Here is a 19,036-nt window from a genome sequence, read left to right as displayed (position 1 = left end):
CTGGATGAAATACTGAAGGTAGGCTATGTAACCTGTATGCTTTTCAAAATGTTTTTTTTTTTTTTTGAGGGTACCCTTAAACGAACAGCTTCTGAGTACATATTTGTGTGTGAGAGGCACTTTATTTCTCCATTATGTGTAGACATATTTAGCATACATAAATCTATGCATGCATCAAAAACTGAACACAGGTAACATTTTATTAGGATGATTACTGTGATATTTAGGTTTCCAGTGAAAACCTATACAACCTGTACGGTACCATGGACCACCAGCAGAAGCTGCAATGTGTTTGGTGACAACATGCAGAAAATAGTTCCGCTTTCCTGGCTGTTTGAACAACAGGTATACCCTTTTATGTACAAAACTATTCAATGTTTATTGGCTCACAACTTCCAATTAGATGAAGTTTGCATCATTCAAAATAATGAGGCAAAAATCCAGTGTGCAGGAACCACCCATAGCAGAATTTAGGTCAATTCCAAGTATCGTATCTTGCTACGGCTCTATAGGTTTTGTTATACAAATACAAATTTGACAATGAAAACATTATAATAATTAGCAGCATCTGCATTTATGAATTCATAGAAGCTGTAAACTAAAAGATAATTTTGACTTTTTAACTTTGTATATACACACTACATAAACTATTAATAACAGTAATCACTGACATAATAATAATCATCACCACTCAGGTAATTGGTGGTTTTCTTTTATGCTTCCACTTATACCGAGTAGTAAAGTGGGATAACGGCAATCTATCAGAAATAAAACTTTGTAACCTCTCATAAACTAATCAAATTGAAATAAAAATCCCACTATGAACTCCATTAGAAAATACACTCTGGCATAAATATTATCCCCAAAGGGCTAAACGTCAAAATTATATCTCTTAATTCACTGCTCCTAGGAATTCCTAGAGATTTCATTTTAATCCAATTAGGAAGGATAAGTGTTATTAATTTCTCCCGAAAAAGAGCAGAGGTGGATCTATACATATTTTAGTGGAAATCTTATTGTATGCTGAAAAGTATCCACTATTATAAAGCGGCCCATATGCTGTCCTCAAACCCCATTGTCTAGGACAGGGGTCCACACCTCCTGGCATGTCTTATTGGGTGGGCACACAATCACACACTCACCCTCCTAGCAAGGGAAGCAGTATTGTTTCTCGTGCTACTTTGTCTATGCATGCTGGTGCGCACACCATGTAAACATGACCAATTTCAGTGATCAATCTCTGCTCCTAATTGCAAGTATGCAGGCACCCCTTGAATCTGCATTTTTAATGCTCTCCTTACAGGAAAACTCAGGTCTACAATGGGCAACATACAACAAGACAATTTTAAGATGGTATTGAGACAACAGCACGTACCTGGAAGACAGACTTGGCTTCCCGCTTTTGCTACAACTAGTGTAGATGCCAGGGCCATCATCGAAAAAACTCCCAAGTGCCAGTTTTTGCCTGATGGATTCTCTTTCATTCTTCTGAGCCTAAATATAAATCATTAAAATGTAAGTTGTCACATTCCATTCTGAGTATATTTTTGTGTGTGAGAGACACTTGAATTCTCCATTATGTTTATACATATTTAACATACATAAATCTATACATTCATCTAAAACCACACTCCAGGAAAATAAATATCTGCTTGGTCCACTTGAACACAATGAGGTTGATTTACTAAAGGCAAATAGAAACAGACTGTGCACTTTACAAGTGCAGTTGCTCCATAGCATTGGTAAATGAGGGGAAGCTCTACTGATTTTCGTCATTCAATCAAGGGCAAGCAAAAATGCTGTTTTTTTATTTCTTCTTCCATGTGATTGGGTATTCTTTGTAAAGTGAAGCTCTACCTACTGTAATTTACTAAACTCGGAAGCAACTGCACTTGCAAAGTGCAGTCTATTTGCCCTTAGTATATCAACCACAATGTGGAGCAGTCATATTGTGAACTGAACCAATCCACTGTAACAATAATTCAGATCAGGGGTGGACTGATCATTTGGAAACTCGGGCACTGCCCGAGGGCCCGGGGTCAGTAGGGGGCCCCATGAGATACCCCTGGTACCTTTTTCATAGGCTTTTTTGCATTTGGGCAAGGACACATGGGCCCCATAATCCCCTATTGTCCGGGGGCCCCATGAGTTGTCAGTCCACCCCTGATTCAGATAGAAGGTCCATGGGATGAAATATTTTGCTTTCCTCTGAATCAAACTTAATCTTACATTTTGTAACAAAAAGCTGAACAAAATTTTTTTTTTTCTGTTAAAACACAGCTTAACCAGGAAAAGACCCTTTCATGCAATAGAAATGGAACATACAAACCAAAATGTATTGATCACTTGCCCCCCAGAAGATTTACCCCCCTTCCTCACCATGCCATTTTTTGCGATACGGCGCTGCATTACTTTAACTGACAATTGCGCAGTCATGCAACGCTGTACATAAATTAAATTTATGTCCTTCCCCCCCCCCCTCAAATAGAGAATTCTTTTGGTGTATTTCATCACCTGTACATTTTTTTATTTTTTGCGCTATAAACAAAAATAGACCAACAATTTTGAAAAAACAAAACATTTTTGACTTTTTGATATGAAACATATCAAATAAAAAAAAATTTAAAAATCTAATTTCGGCATAAATTTAGGCCAAATGTATTATGCTACACGTCTTTGCTAAAAATAATCCCAATATGTATAAATTAATTGGTTTACGTGAAAGTTATAGTGTTTACAAATGGCGGTATATATAATGGGATTTTTATTTATTTATTATACTAGTAATGGCGGCGATCAGGGACTTATAGCGGGACTGCAGCAGGCATTCTGACACTGGGTGGGAACTGGCTAACTGCCACTGACACTAAATACAGTGATCAGTGCTAATAAAAAGCACTGACACTGTACTAATGACACTGGGCAGGAAGTGGTTAACTTTTGGGCAATCAAAGGGTTAACTGTGTGCGTGTTGTGTGCTGTTTTACCTTGGAGACATGCTACACAGAAGAGAAATACAAAAACAGCATGTCCTTGCTGGCAGGAGAGAGACCTGTGTTGTTTACACACAGCTCTCTCCCCTGTTAGCTTTGCAAGGCAATTGTCAGGTGCCGGTGGGGAATCTCCGGCCATGACCCGGTGATTGACATGCCTAGCCGCATGATTTTGCGCAGCCCTGCCGCACTGTAGCAGTAGTTCTACTATAGGGTGGCCGGGAAGCACTGCAGAGAGCAGGTAAGTATAGACATGTTTGTTATTTTACAAAAAAAAAAGAATTAACCTTTAGAATCACTTAAATGTGGTGGTCAGTGGGAAGAATCCCCCCTTACAGATCATCGGTGTCAGTAAAAACTAACTTGAGTGCTGACTAACTTCATTGCTGAAGAAACCCCAACCAATCTCTGGAAGGATCCTGGGGTTCCATTAATCCTTGGCTGGATTAGATGTTCTGTCAAGTTTTTATTGCTTTCTGTGTCCCCACTGGAGATTCACCCCTGTGTTTGTTCTTGTAACCATTGTCACCAAAAAAATCCAATTATTTCTTGTCCTCAAAACAAGAGGTTAAGAAAAATTTCCTGATAGGAACACCTGTCCAAAGTGGGCCATACACAATCGAAATATGGCCAGTTCAGCAGGGACTGCCCTCCCTGATTGCTTGAAGTTTATCCTTTGATCGACTTCTTTTGAAGGTACAAGCTTGAAAACTATTTTCGATCAGCGGCAGCTGCTGATCAATGTATTCTGACAGTTGTGGATGCAGCTGTTAGAATACAAAGCCCTTGGGGGGGGGGGGGTGTAGAGAGTTCTCCATAAATCTTGTGTGGATGGAAGCATCTGTTAGCTTTTTGTGTGCAACCTGATGGCTGAAAAATAAAAAAATAAAAAAAGGAATGGTATTTGGCCAGCTTAACTTCTCTTACTTTAGATTTCCTCTAACTTCCTGTTGCATCTCTGGGAAGTAAAGAGAAATTTCCCCAAAAGGTACATAGACAGTAAAGAAAAAAAAACCCAAAACAAAACAATCTGGCAGGGGCTTTATCCTTTCTCTACTCCATCCAAAACAAAAAAACTTTTTAGCTGTAGATATTATTATATTATTATTGTACAGGATTTATAGAGCGCCAACAGTTTGCACAGCGTTTACAAAATGAAGGTAGACATTACAGTTACAATACAATTAGGTACAAGAGGAAACAGATACAGACGAATCATCCAACTGTTATATTCTTAATCATAATTATATCTAACATCATAAGGGCTCGTTCACACTTTCTAACGCTTCTAATGCTTGTCATCTCCCCTATAGCATTTGACAGGCATAATGGAAGCATTTTTAATGCTCCTCAAAAGCTCCCCAAATGCCCTATGCACATTTGTGAGGTGTTTCATAGGCATTTGCCAAGTGTTAAAACCGCACCACAAACACCTACAAATGAAATTTAATGGTATTAACGCCCCGCAAACGCCTGCTAGGTGTTTGAGGAGGGTCACCATAGACTTGAATGGGAGGCTTCAACTCCTCCTGACTGGACATCAGGCGTCAATTTTACCTTGACGGTAATGCTTCAGTGTGAACAGCACTGTGCGCTGCCATGTGCAGAATTTTCATAGGCGTTTGAGGAGCAATAAAAACGCTTCCCAAATGCCTGCTAACAAAGCTAGTGTGATCTTAGCCTAAGTGAATGCTTTATGCTTGATCCATAACTGCTGTGAACCACCCTGCCATTTAGAAATTTATAATGACAGCTGCAGTAATTGTACAAAACATAAGAAAAGAAGAAGGAGAGATGTTGACCATAGGAACTTGATTGCTGCTTCCAAATCCCAATGTGCACAACCCCCATGTGTCTTCAGCTAACCATTTCTGCTTATGTTACAGGAGAGTTAACATTTCTGTAGGGGCTGGAATATATTGTAAAGGTCCCTGCAACTGCCAGGTTTCTGTAAGACTTGTAAGAGCATACAATATAAGAACACGGAATATCAAAAATTGCAAAAGCAGTCCCCTCCTCCTGCTGGGGAGATTCCTTCTGTTTGTCTTAAGATTGTCAATTAACAGCAGACGAGGAGAAATCTTCCAATGGAAACACTTGTCCCAGTGACAGCTGCACCACTCACTTCCTGTTGTGTCTCCAATACAGGACGTGTAGGAGAATCTCTTCAGTGGGCCACAGACAGGAGGAAAATATTGACAGGGATTCTAACAATTCCATATTCTATGTGGGTCACAGACAGGAGGAAAAATTGACAGGGATTCGAACAATTCCATATTCTATCAAAAGCTGAAGAAAATAGGTTAGCTAGAGAAGCATTTTAAATAGTAATTTGGTTTAAATTTCAAAGTCATGCAGCAATCCCATCCAAGCTCATAAATGTTATAATATTCAGGCATTTTCATATATATATATATATCTATCTATCTAATCTATATCTCTATCTATCTATCTATCTATTCTATATCTATCTATCTATCTATCTATCTCTCATCAATAAAGTGTAAACAAAAAAAACAAGGATGTACCTGTGTAGGACATTTGATCAGTACAGTACTGAATACTCAGATGGAAATATAAAATCATGAAAATGGAATGATGCTAGGATACACATATCAAATAATAAACCATGGAATATACCCTATGACTGTCTGTCTATGATGTCCACAACAATGGATCTAAAATGAAAATCAAGCTTTGCCTGCATTCCTAGAATTCTCCTTGTCTGACTCCAGTTTCATTTTACACATCTTAACATACACAAACACACAGAATAAGTCACTTCATGCAATTAAAGGGATGGGGGATCTAATCTGGTGTAAGAAGATTAACTACATCCCATGGACCATAATCTGTAACAATTTGTCAGCCATATTTTCTGAAAGGAACAAATCTCCAGAATAAAACACCTTGAATGAAGCCAGCAAGTAAAACATTTTTAATAAAAGAAATTAAGCCGTGATTAAATAAAAACATCCACATGTGTCATTGAACATACAGGCGTGCTGCAAAGAATAAGCTTCTTAGCCATTTTCAAGTGACTACACGTGTTCTCCTTCCCAGCAATAATGTAATCCCTGTGAGGTGAAAGCTCTTGTGCTGGCCTTTCTAATCACTATGGCTTGCACTTCTATTTAACTCACTACAATCCACTTTAATAGATCAGCCACTTCCCCTGTCTGCTTCAAAAAATGCGGTCAAAGAAGATGGCAGGCTGCCGATACAAAGACAATTTGCAATGAAACTCAAATATGGAACCATGTATACTAAAATAGTTTCTTTAAATCTGCAATGCAATTTATAGTACAATATAAAGGCCTATTTATAACGTTGAGAAAAATATCTGCTTTTTATGTCTCCTCAGTCTGGCCTATTTTGATGGAAACTGTAAGGATACAATGCAGCAAAAAAAAAAAAAAAAATCTGGTGAAAGACAAACAATTAAAGCTGAGTACACATTATAGGAAAATTGGAAGAAAAAAAATCCGTAAGAGGAACTATATCGGGTGATTATCTGATTGTTGGTATAGTGCTTTCAACAGACTGTTCAGATGGAAAAAAACAAAGGCGCAAGCTAGAATAGCAAACGTGAACATAATGTCAACGTCTGATTTTCGCTCAATGTGTATAGTAGCCATACGGAAATAATCAAACAGAAAAAAATGTGCATGATCAGAAGCAAAAAGGGACCTGAAGAAGGTGGCAATGAACATAGAAAAGCTACACAAGATATAAATTTTGCCTTTGTCCTTCAAGAATTTTCATACAAGGTAATACCATTCTCGATTACATCATGGTAATTTGATAGTTCGTCTGATTCTCTCATAGTGTGTACCCCATTTAAATCTAAGGAAAAAAACAATAGCTATACTACCATTCAGAAAGTTCTTTTTTTTTGTCCTATTTAGCCCTAATAAGGGAGGTACATTATTAAAGGAACTCCTGGCAAAGTTCTTTTTTTTTTGTCCTATTTAGCCTTGATAAGGGAGGTACATTATTAGAGGAACTTCTGGCAAAAATCTTTATCCATTTCTATCACCTACCTACAAGCATGGCAAATACTGGTTGATAAATTGACCAAAGTAGCTGTACCAATAGATGACAGAATGTAATTATTTCTATAGGACCCATATGTACTACCACAACCCTTAAAGAATTGTTTTTTATGGGTCGCTCTAACTGGTTCCATTCAAATCACCATCCTTGAAAACCACAGCAAATTCATGAAAAAAACACACTACAAGTTGTGTCAAGGTGAAAGGGCTCTAAGGCTGGCCATACACTAGTAGATTTTGGAACGCACTTTTATATGCACATTTGTATGAAAATTCTTATCAGTACATTTGATGTGTAGAAGAATGCCATTTTGAAGTACTTCAAAAACCTTTTGCCTTTAACATTCAATTTTGTAGTGAATGGCCTTCCCCCAAACAAAACTACATTTATAGTTAGAAATTTGTTCTATCCTGCTTCTTCAAATTTTCTCATTATTGCAATCGAAAAAATAGAAATTAATTTGACCCACACTAATGATTAGAAAATCAAACAAACATTCATAAAATTAACAATTTTCAAACTAAATTTCTACTAGAGCAGGGTTTCTTGACGAGGGTTCCATGGAAACCTATAATGCCTTCAGAGGTCACTAGAGATTCCTTAAACAGTTTCTACTTCTCGGATAAGTTCACCACTGACACCATTGATCTTTTAAGCTGTTTATAAGGAGGTAATCCTTCCCAATGACCACCTATGTAAGGAGCATTCTTCCCACTGACCATCTCACTAATGTATCATCAAAACTGTTTCAAAGTCAAACAGAAACCATAAGTAATGTTTAGGTTTAAACAAATTCTAGATAAAGGGATAAAACTTACATTTTCTTTAATGAAAATGTTGTAAAGGATGTGATGTATTGTAATGTACCAAAAATCTTAGCCAGGCAAGACCTCCCTAAAATTTGTATTAATGTACAAAAATGGTTGAAATGCAAAATCAGATTTATTTATTTATTCCAGGTACTTATATATCGCAGCACTTTACATATATATTGTACATTCATATCAGTCCCTAACCCTCAAGGGGTGTACAATCTAAGGTCCCTAATTTACATTCATATATACACATACTAGGGCCAATTTAGACAGGATCCAATTAACCTACCAGCATGTCTTTGGAGTGTGGGAGGAAACTGGAGAACTCGAGAGGAAACCCACGCAGGCACAGGGAGAACATGCAAACTCCAGACAGGGAGTGCCATGGCTGGGATTCGAATCAACAACCCTAGTACTGCCAGATGGAAGTGCTAACCATTTAGCCACTGTGCTGCCCTGTATATATTGTAATTTTTGTATTAATTATTAAGTATTTCAAGGGTTCCTCTGTGTTGAAAATGCAGAGAAAGGCTGTACTAGCATACGGTCAGCTTCATAGATTTCATGATCTCCATTTGACACTTTCTTTCAGAAATCAGCAATCACAGAGTGATATAAGAAGCCACATGATTCAGCAAATCTGTAGCCAGCCAAAGATAGAATTTTATTTTTGGGTAAACTTACCCATTTTCTACAAGCCTACCCCCAGAACAATAGCATTGGTTTGAGATGTCCATAACTATTTATAACAGCGCGCCTACTGATTTTCAATCTGCAGACAGCAAACCAAAGACTATGCACATTTAAAAAAAAAAAAAAAACTGTACAGCTACTGTATCAAAAGCGCTGTTACCTTTGCAGATGTTTCCACCAAATTAAGGGAAGAGATTTCATGCAAGGTCATATCCTTCCTTTGCTGGCTGCAGTTCATTTTTAGCAAGATCTAGCCTTCCAAGTTAGAACACGTTTGCCCATGCTCCACTTTCTAAAACAGTTGCCTGGAATACTTGTCTCGAAAGCTTTGATTAGCCTTCTTTTCTATGCTGTGTGACAGCTCAAACACACAGACTGAATGTGAATTTCTCCCTACTTAGGCCCACTGTGTGTTTGTTCTTCTCACATACAAGTGAAGACATCTGTTACTCTCTGCCATTCGGATCTATCCCAGCCTTGCACACAGCACCAGAGCCCATCATACTCCCACTATCACCTGCCACACTCAACAGGGAATGCTGCCTCTATCTACTGATATGCTTCTGCCTTTCCCTAATAAAGACAAAATGCAGCATCTGGATCCTTGACACGATTATATTTAGATTTCAAAAGGTAAGGAGACAGTGAAATATTCTACTGCAGAATATCTATTGTCAGTTTCTGGCTAAAATCTTCACTCCTATTTCATAAGGTAATATACATCAAATACTTTAGTACCAGTCCGTTGTAAAATATACAGTAGTTAGGATTTAATTGCTTACAGCCAAACCAATTCATTAATAGTAAGACAAAGCCAAGGGAAAAAAAACAATGCAAAAAGCCCATTCACATAGTTTTCCGTCCTATAATGCATGAAAATACATTTTAAGTAGAAACCTTAAAGTCGGTCCACTGAAATAAATACAAAAGATTGATTGGACAGATAAAAAGTAGGAAGCCACATCCCATCAATCCCTTGAAATGCACCCAAACAGCCTAGACAACTTGTGACCAGGGAGTGCCGAGGATACAGTCCCTTTATGTTGATCTTCAGAAGTTTTGGTTTTTTTTTTGCATAATCCATCCCATGTTGGCTACGCTGTAGAGTCACTATGACACATATGATATAAAAATTTTTAACTTTAAACCATCTTTAGTCTCCTTTAAATGTAAACTGGATTTCCAGGCTACTGCTATCCAGGGGTGGACTGACAACTCATGGGGCCCCTGGGCAATAGGGGATCATTGGGCCCCTGTGTCCTTGCCCAAACTCAAAAAAGCCTATGAAAAAGGTACCAGGGGCATCTCATGGGGCCCCCTACTGACCCCAGGCCCTCGGGCAGTGCCCAAGTTTCCAAATGGTCAGTCCGCCCCTGCTGCTAACTATGCTTAAAGTGGTTGTAAAGGATAAAGGTAAACATCTTGATCCAGCAATGTGCACTGGAGTCTTGGCTATCCTGGGACTCCCTCCCCTCATTAACTGAGACAGCAGGGGGAGCCATCACAGCCAATGAGAAGAGAGAGGGGGCGGGGCCGAGCACGGCTCCATGTATGAATGAACACACGGAGCAACAGGTGCCCCCATAGCAAGCTGCTTGCTGTGGGGGCACTCGACTGGAGGGAGGGGCCAGGACAGCCTGTGGATACCCGGGAAGAGGAGGATCCAGGCTGCTCTGTGCAAACCCACTACACACAGCAGGTAAGTATAGACATGTTTGGTATTTTTAGAAAAAAAAATGTAAGCCTTTAGTATTGCTTTAAACCTGCTTACCCCACCCTCCTTCTAAACCCTATTCTAATTATCCTGTGAAAGGAATGAAAGGAAGATCACCTAGTGAAAACAGAGGGGAAAAAAATCTAAAAAAGAAAACTAATGCAGCCACCACATCTAAGAATTGGTAAGCTGCAACACATTACATTTTTGGTTTTGAGTTTAATACTGCTTTAAACATGCTGCCACTTCCAACTCCCTCACCCCCAACCTCTATACTAGCTACCCTGTAGAAGGAAGATGCTTTTACTTACCTATTCTGAGGGTGCTCTGGTCAGATCACATGATCTCCCCAATGACTGGTTTAAGGGGAGAGAAGGGATTACCAACAACAGCTGACATGCTTGAGTGGTGAGGTCAACCATACGCTTACCATGGGGTATCTGATGTCGGCTGTCCCTTCTCTCCCCTTAAGCCACCACTGGGGGCCAATCATGTGATCTGACCGGACCAACTTGATAATAGGTAAGCACGAGCATCTTCCTTTAACGGGGACTTAGAACAGGATTTAGAAGGCAGATGGGAACAGGTTTAAGTATAGTTAGCATTAGCCTGGAATTCCAGTTTAACCCCTTAAACGTTTATCTTTTTCCTTTAAGTCCAGCTCTGCCCTAAACAGTTTTTTAATAAGATTATGAATTGGACAGACCACCTGTCAGATTGTTTGTTGCGCTCTGAAACCTTCTCCATTCTATCAAAAGCAAAAATAATTTAAAATAAATTGGAACTACATGGCATCTGAGCACCACACACCAAAAACACTATTATTCGATCGACTTCTACCGAACGGGAAAGGCCATAGAAGGATCAAAATTCAGCTGGTCTCTGCTGAACTGGCCAAATTTCGATTCATCTATGGACAGTTGAGGGATCTGGATCAAAGTGATACCATAGGGCTTTCAACAGAAAAAGGAAGCAAACATACACAAAAATTATTGTTTCTTCTCATTCAAAACATTGCTTCTGATAACTTATGTGGATTGATATGGATTAAGTGCACCTATACTCAAATGATAAATGTTAAGAAGAGGATCAAAATTATGGAGTAGGATTTTATTCCCCTTTACAGAGATCACATGACTAAAAACTTGGCTCTTCCACCAGCACTGTAGAAAATGTGCAGCAGCACTTGCTCTGGGAAGAATAGGCAGTTCAGTGCTGTATTGCTCTTAACTATTCATACAAACTAGACTGTTAACATGGACTTGGGCTTTTCCCATGCATGGCAAAATAAGGGCTTCACTTAAGTGCTGCCCTCCCGAACTGCCCACACTGACCTTCCCTCTACTTCCTAGCTGTTCTGCTTGGCTGTAGGGAGCAAAGGGGAAGACCTGGTGCTTATGGATATGGGAAGCCTGCGACGGTACTGGTGCTTGGTTTCTCTGGCACCCAACACTTGTACACAGGGGTTGGGACAGAGTCCTTTGGCCTGTGTAAGCTCTAATTAATGACTTACACAGACATTTTTGCTCCCTGTGGCTGAATGGAGCTGTAGGGAAGACAACAGATATTAGGTAGAGCTGGAGACGATGCACATGTAAAGCACAGGCTCATGTTTGGTATAGGTATTTAAAAGGCACAGTCCAATTTTAAGCAAAAAAAAGAATAAATGCACATACATTGATAAAAAGAGGAAACTACATATACAAGACTTTTATGTTGTATCGCCCTGCTCCCCAAAGTTATTATGGGTACTGGACTTTGGACAGTGGCAGATAGGACATATCTTAAATTCACAGATTCCTGTGGAGTCTGTGGGCAATGCCAGGCATGGTCGTGCCTTACTCAAAACTAAACAGAAGCCTACGGGGAGAACCCCACAATTCCGGTAAGGGGGGTGCATTTGTAGATAGGGAACCACCCTAAATATGGGTGTAACATGAACCATAGTGTGAAAGGCGGCATCTGCTTTTAAAATGGAAAACTTTTGTAAAGAGTAATGGAAGCAGAACCCCCAGCCTAGCATTAAAAAGTCTGCTGAGTCACCTTTAAAAAATATTTCAAATTCCATTGCAGACAACTGAAGTGCCTTCCAAATCTTTAGGTCAATTACACCTCTACAGAGAAAACTGGGAATGTAGACATACCATTTCTGCAGACTGCCAGACTGTCAGCCCATCTCTGAGCTTCAGATAAGCTTTTAACTCCACATTGCAGCCTGCTACAGAATACCAAGAGGAGAAAACATGATGAAAGCTGTCTCATAGCTATAAACACCACTGTTGTTTCAATTACCTTGTTCTAGGTGGGAAACACAACTGCATTATACTTTTGCTTTTTTTTTTTTTTTATCATAGAATGCATGAAGGTAAAAACCTTGAGCCTTTAGAACCACTCGAAGCAAGACCAGATTAGTGCTCCAATATAGTACAATTCACCCATGTGCCATTATTTAAATTATCTGCAAAGTGGAAACAAAGAACAGTCCTTTTTTTACAAGACATAAAACCATTCTTTACACTTAAAACAAAAAAAAAAAAAATGCATAGGATAGGAGTTCGGTCAGTAAAAGTGTTTGTACAGTCAGTGCGAATGGGAAAAGAAACAAATGTTATCAGGATATTTCCTGAGTCGGTCTTTTTTCATTGCTTTATAACAGAAAATACCACATCTGTCCACTGGATGGAGCTATTATAGGAAACTCCTATGATATTTAGCACCATTTAGTGGTCAAATAGGGAAACATTTAGTCTAGGTTCACATCTATGCGGTTTCCGCTGTGTTTTGCAGAAACGCACAGCAGTCCATTTAATGATTTCCTATGGGAAAGGTTCACATCTCCGCATTTTCACCTGTGTTTTTTGAAGGGTCAAGGACTTTTTTAAATGCAAAACGTTGTGTTTTTGGGTCTATAGACTTCAATGGAGATGCTGCAGAAAAGCATGCAGTGCATTTTTGATGTGTTTTATTCTGCCCAGCAACAAGTTGGAAAAAAAAAAAATTCAAAACACGTGTGCAAAAATGCACTGCAGAAACGGATCAATCGCAAACTGCATATTTATTTTATTTCAGGTACTTATATAGCGCCGTCAATTTACGCAGCGCTTTACATATATATTGTACATTCGCATCAGTCCCTAACCCTCAAGGGGCGTACAATCTAAGGTCCCTAACTCACATTCATCATACACATACTAGGGCCAATTTAGATAGGATCCAATTCACCTACCAGCATGTCTTTGAAGTGTGGGAGGAAACCGGAGTACCTGGAGGAAACCCACACAGGCACAAGGAGAACATGCAAACTCCAGGCAGGTGGTGCCATGGTTGGGATTCGAACTAACGACCCAGGTACTGCCAGGCGGAAGTGCTAACCATTTAGCCACTGTGCTGGTGTGAACCTAGCCTTAACCAGCACAGGGAATACCCTAATAATGATTTTTTCCCCTATTTGCACAGAATGGATGTACATGTACTTTCACTGGGTGAAATCCTATGCAAATTTGTTATAAATACACCCCAATGTTTTTACTTCATATGTGGCAGATCTTCTTTAGGCTAGAGCCACACAGGCACATGCTCAAACTCACAACTAAACTACTGGCAGATAATCCCCAATATTTGTGATCAATCCCCAAACAGGTACACCGGGTCACATTCTACTTTGTTACATTCATTTGGGTGCAAGACTCCTTGGTCCTTATTGGCCTCCAGCACCATGCAGATGTATAATAATGACATTGTGATACATTGACTAGATTTGATTGTATTACTACAGATTATGTAAACTATCTCAATGTGACATTTCTGTTTTGGGATTGATGGCCGGGGTCTGCATCACCCGCCCATGCCTCTTTTTGCTGCCCAAGCCTTCATGTATGAAACAGGTGGAGTTTGCACTGCATCAGCATGTCTGCGCTCGGTGTGTGATGTCAGCGCGTTTGCGGCATCATCACATTGGTGGGCCCTGTTTCATCTTGCTGCAGCCTTGAGGGGAATGGCACTCGCGGTGTCATGTTGCCCACAAGGCCATGGCCACCAGCTTGTTGTTGAGCCCCTCTTTAACTGCACACACATGGTGCTGGGAGGGATTGGCGATTAGCTCCTGGGGATAAATAGTGGAAGCAGATGGGGGTGTTTTTTTCCATGAGGATACTGAGAAGCAACACTTTGGCATATAGCTCTCGGTTTATGAAGGGTTATGTTTTGGCTGTCTATATTCTGTTTTTGCATTTGGTTTTGGGTGCTTGGTGGTGTACTTCTTTTCACTGGTATATTCCTTTATCTTTGGATTGGACTCTGAGACTAGGGTGCTTTTTCCATTCTTTTTTCTTACCATCAGGAGCAAATTTCACAGACCGAACATGTATTTTCTTTAATTACTAGATTGCAGCCAGTCATGCTTATATTACAATGAGAGCTCTTGACTCATGGTGGTTCATGCTTTGGCTGCTTAGATTTTGTTTTTACATCCGGCTCCTTGGTGATTTCTTTTTACTGGCACATTCCTTTTTCTGTGGACTGGACTTTGAGACTTGGGTACCTTTCCCTTCCTTATACCACTAGATGCAGTTTTCTGCACCTTCACACAATCACTAGGTTTCATTTCTTCACTGCTATTGCAGGCAGCATTACACGTTATTTTTGTTGCTTATCACCCATTTTGATTTTATTATTCGTTTATAACTATAATGCTCATCTAAACTTTTTTTCTATAGCAACTATTTTGGGTGCCATCACAAATTGCACATCCACATTGAATCTGCTTCCTGTTTGTCCCCGTGGGTTCTTGCTAAGTCATACATCCACAGCTCCCAGGTGAGACTCCTCTAGCGATCACCGTTTGGAAATACGGTCATACCTATTCTTAGCTGAATTGTAAGTATTCGAGACCCTCTGGTGGCCCCTGAGGTTGGAATTACTCTATGTATTAAAAGATACCATTAGGTATGCTACATACTTGATGTTTTATCTTGCAGATATCATGCATGCATCTACTCCTGAAAAAGCGAACAAATTGTCACAAAACGCGTCGAGTTTTTGGATGCAATTTTAGTATAGTCATGTATTGACATTGGGATTGTATATGGTCAACAGTATATTTATTAATGTATGAAATGCATTAACATGGATTCATTACTAATCAGCTTGTTAACATTTTACTCTCTTTTTGTATGCAATGAGAAGTTTATTTATTCATTTATTAACCCCTTGACGCCAACGTAACACAAATGATGAGGCCTCACAGAACTGAGCTTCTTTCTGTGGGGCCGCATATTTGCATACCTGTCTTTGTGCTGGGAGCATGCCGCACCGCGCACTCCCAGCACAAAGACCAGGGTGTCACGGAGAACCCCAGGTCTGGTTCTAATGATCGGGACCTGGGACTCCCGATTCCGGATCACATGAACGCTGTTGATAGCCTCTGATTGGATATCACAGTAATCAGTCACTGTACAGCCCGGCCCCCTTGTTTTTCTTTTCTCTCTATGAATGGAGGAGAAGGATGCATTGTATCTCTCTAACTTCTGGCATAGAAGGAAAAAAAAATTTTGTTTAAAAAAAAAAAAAAAAAAAAAAAAAAGATAAATAAATTTAAAAAAATAAAATAAAAAATAAAGAAAAAATAAAATAAAAAATACCTAGATCAAGGTTTGATTTAGTTCAATGCCAGGGTAAGTGTTTGGGTCAAGGTCAGGTTTTTTTTTTTTTTTAATTGCTATTAGTCAGTTAGTGTCAGTGTGTTTTAGGTAAAAAAAAAAAACAAAGAACAAAACAAAATGTGCACTATTGTTTCTGGGCTGTACTACGGGTACGAACAACAAATAACATACACATATATGGTATCACTGCGATCATCAAGAGCTGGAAAATTTATTTTGGGTTGTTCTTTGGTGGTAGGTTATGGTAGTAACAAGAAACACACAGCTAAATTAAAAAAAATATTTTTTTCTTACTATTCTGGGCCAGATTTCCTTTGATAATAAAAAAAAAAAATCAGGCGATATCCATTACCATTTACCACCAAATGAAAGCCCAATTTGTTCTGAAAAATAAAAAACGTAGTATAATTTACCTGGATGTACAAAGTAGTTGTGATGATATGTACGGTTTTACTAACACATGTCAATGTTGCAAAATTGTGCTTAGGCGTTAAGATTTGTTTTACCCTTAGATGTGAAGGGATTAAACAACAATGTTGGAAACTAATTATTCATTGTTCATATGTGTTGTTCCTCATTCAAAGTGTCAGGACAAACAAATTGATTGTATGATCCCTAAACAGAAGGAACAAATGGCTCCCCTATAGAGAAAGCCACACAAGGAGTATGTAAAAGCAATGAATCCTGATTGAATTCACAACGCTCCAAATGTGTGTGTGATTGACTACTACTACAAGCTACTTGTTAACTAATTTCATAGGCATCCATTGATTCCATCTATATAGTGACTGATTGTCTTTTGTAACAATTACCACTATCGTTTTTAGTAGCACAGCCGAGCTATTAATAGTCAATATAGCTTTACTCAAGGGCCTGTACCAGAATCATCAGAAGAAAAACAAAAGGGTCTGGGGTGGCCTGGAGCTCTGTAGTAAACCTGTGCTATACGGCATTTGGATGATGTCCAGTTTGCTCTACAAGGGTTCAAATCCTAGTTTGACCTAAGTGTACCTTTAGGCAAGAACTCTGTATCCATAGGCTAGAGGGAACTCCAAAACAGGTCCAGGGTTAACATCAGAAGTGCACGATGTTTTATACTGTACAAAGTCCTTCAAAGGTTTAAAAGAAGCTCTTGAAATTGATTGAATGTAATGCATCTATTCCCTTGGCTAATAGCAACCTTTGCAATCTGATAGCTTGCTATATGCAAAAGAAAAGTCCTTCTGACATTGTTTTGTGATTAAAACATCAGACATGAAATATGGATAAAGCATATCCCTCTATAGCGCGTACTTGTCTCAAATAAGAGCACAAAGTGTAATTTCTCTCTGCAGCCTCTGCTATGAGCATGAATCACTTCTGACAAGCTTTCCTGACACCAAGACATAAAAAGGTGACAGAGGTGGGAGCTTCAGCTGATTGACAGCATCAGCTCTGTTTCTGTGAGCTGTGTGAAGGTGGGTGTGTCCCTCCCCTCCAATCAGTTCTCAGAGTGCTCCTCACTCAGCTCTGCAGAGTGTAACTACTGCTCTCTGTCCCTGTTTTTTTTGGAACACTCCTCAAATCTGTATAGATTCTGGACTTTGAACATATGTACAATAGAGAAGACTTCAAGGTACAACTTATGTAGGAGGATTAGTTTCAGCTCTGTGTATCACCTGCAGCTGGTCACTTCACCTGGTACATGTAAGGGTTTACAACCACTTTAAGGGACAACATTCTGAGCTGTTCTATTATTACTTGCATTCAAGTGAGTTTTGATGCAACTTTCACATTGCTGCTTGCTTGCTGTATCATGTTTATTCTGAAGCTGTAGAATCTCCCTCTAGAGCCCAATTGTATACTAGGCATGTACTCAGCACTGCTGCTAACCAGCTAGCTGTTCAGGAAGGAAAAGTCACCCAGACTTGTCAGTTAACTAAAGCAGGAGAGGCTTCACTTAAAGTGGAGCGGATTTCAATTCAATTAAGCAATCATGCACTAGGAAATAAAATCTGTTTTTTACATTTCCTGGCAAATGTTTGGATACTTAGGGCAAACACAGGTCGACCATATTTACTTATTAAGTGGTCGCATACTTTGCAAAGTGAACCGCGTCTACTTTAGTAAATCAAAGCCATCATGCAATTAGCCTAAGCATGAGAACAGGTTTAGATGTAGCTAGGAGTAATAAATGTACTGTACAGAATGTACTGCACAGTCTGTATTTATACAGAATATTGACTAGACAGTAATATAAAAAACAGCAGCCCTACATATGGATATAAAAATCGATACTTCCGACTTTTAAAGCCAGACTTCAGGCAGCTATAAATACCCAAATTAATTGTATTCTTTTGTACATCATTAAAGCCAAACTATAGGTATTAAAATAAACGTCTATGCAGTCTGTGTTCTGTGCAATCAGCTCTGGGCTCATACTGCCCTAAATGTTCGACCTAGCCCTGTTCAGCTAGGTGGAGCGAAGGGTGTGTCTATAGCGTTTCCAAGCTCGGGAGCGAGCCCGCACGTGTGTCACCATAGAAGTCGGCTTCCTATGGTGGCATATGAAAAAGAGGAGCCAAGAGTGCTGATGGGTGACCCCAGAAAAGGAGGATCGGGGCCGTTCTGTGCAAAACCCTGGCACACAGCAGGTAAGTATAACATGCCTAATGTTTTAGTAAAAACAACAACTTACCACCACTTAAGTTTAGCTCCTTTATTCTTTTTTTTTAATTAGCTGAAGGAATGGTACTTAGCATTAAGGCCTCATGCTCACAGGCTTATGAAAATAAGCAGCATTTTTTTGCCAGGGGAAAAAAACCCCCACCTCCAATGTTACAATATGTATGCGCATATTTATAAGTGATTATGCGTGTATGACGTTTAAGCAGAAATGCAGTCTACTGGTCAGAATATTGATTTATTTTGGCCATTAAAATACATTTATGTGCATACACACATGCATTTTTTATGCTCAAAAGCTCCTCTCAGAATGTCTTCTTGGTGTTTTTTCTTTTTTTTTTTTTTATTCTGCCTGTATAAGTTCCTCTTCCAATACATCTGTAAACACTTGTGTGCATGGCCACATAGGCTACCTTAAAAAAAATGCTGAACACCTTTAAA

At 39.3% G+C, this 19,036-nt stretch overlaps 1 protein-coding gene across 5 annotated transcripts in view; it reads right to left on the bottom strand.

Annotated features, from left to right (window-relative positions):
* Positions 1–19,036, bottom strand: part of SCHIP1 (schwannomin interacting protein 1) — a 504,974-nt gene that overhangs the window by 28,364 nt on the left and 457,574 nt on the right. For all 5 annotated transcript variants that reach the window (XM_089675432.1, XM_089675433.1, XM_089675434.1 and 2 more), the window contains one exon: positions 1,376–1,494. In XM_089675432.1, coding sequence (XP_089531558.1) covers positions 1,376–1,494 — 119 coding nt within the window. The remainder of the gene's footprint in view (positions 1–1,375; positions 1,495–19,036) is intronic.

This window comes from Staurois parvus, unplaced genomic scaffold (genome assembly GCF_062004578.1).
Source record: "Staurois parvus isolate SC_StPar_1 unplaced genomic scaffold, SC_StPar_1.0 ptg000155l, whole genome shotgun sequence".
Classification (NCBI taxonomy): domain Eukaryota; kingdom Metazoa; phylum Chordata; class Amphibia; order Anura; family Ranidae; genus Staurois; species Staurois parvus.
The sequence above is the reverse complement of the archived record's forward strand: the minus strand, read 5'-3'. Positions and strand labels throughout refer to the sequence as shown.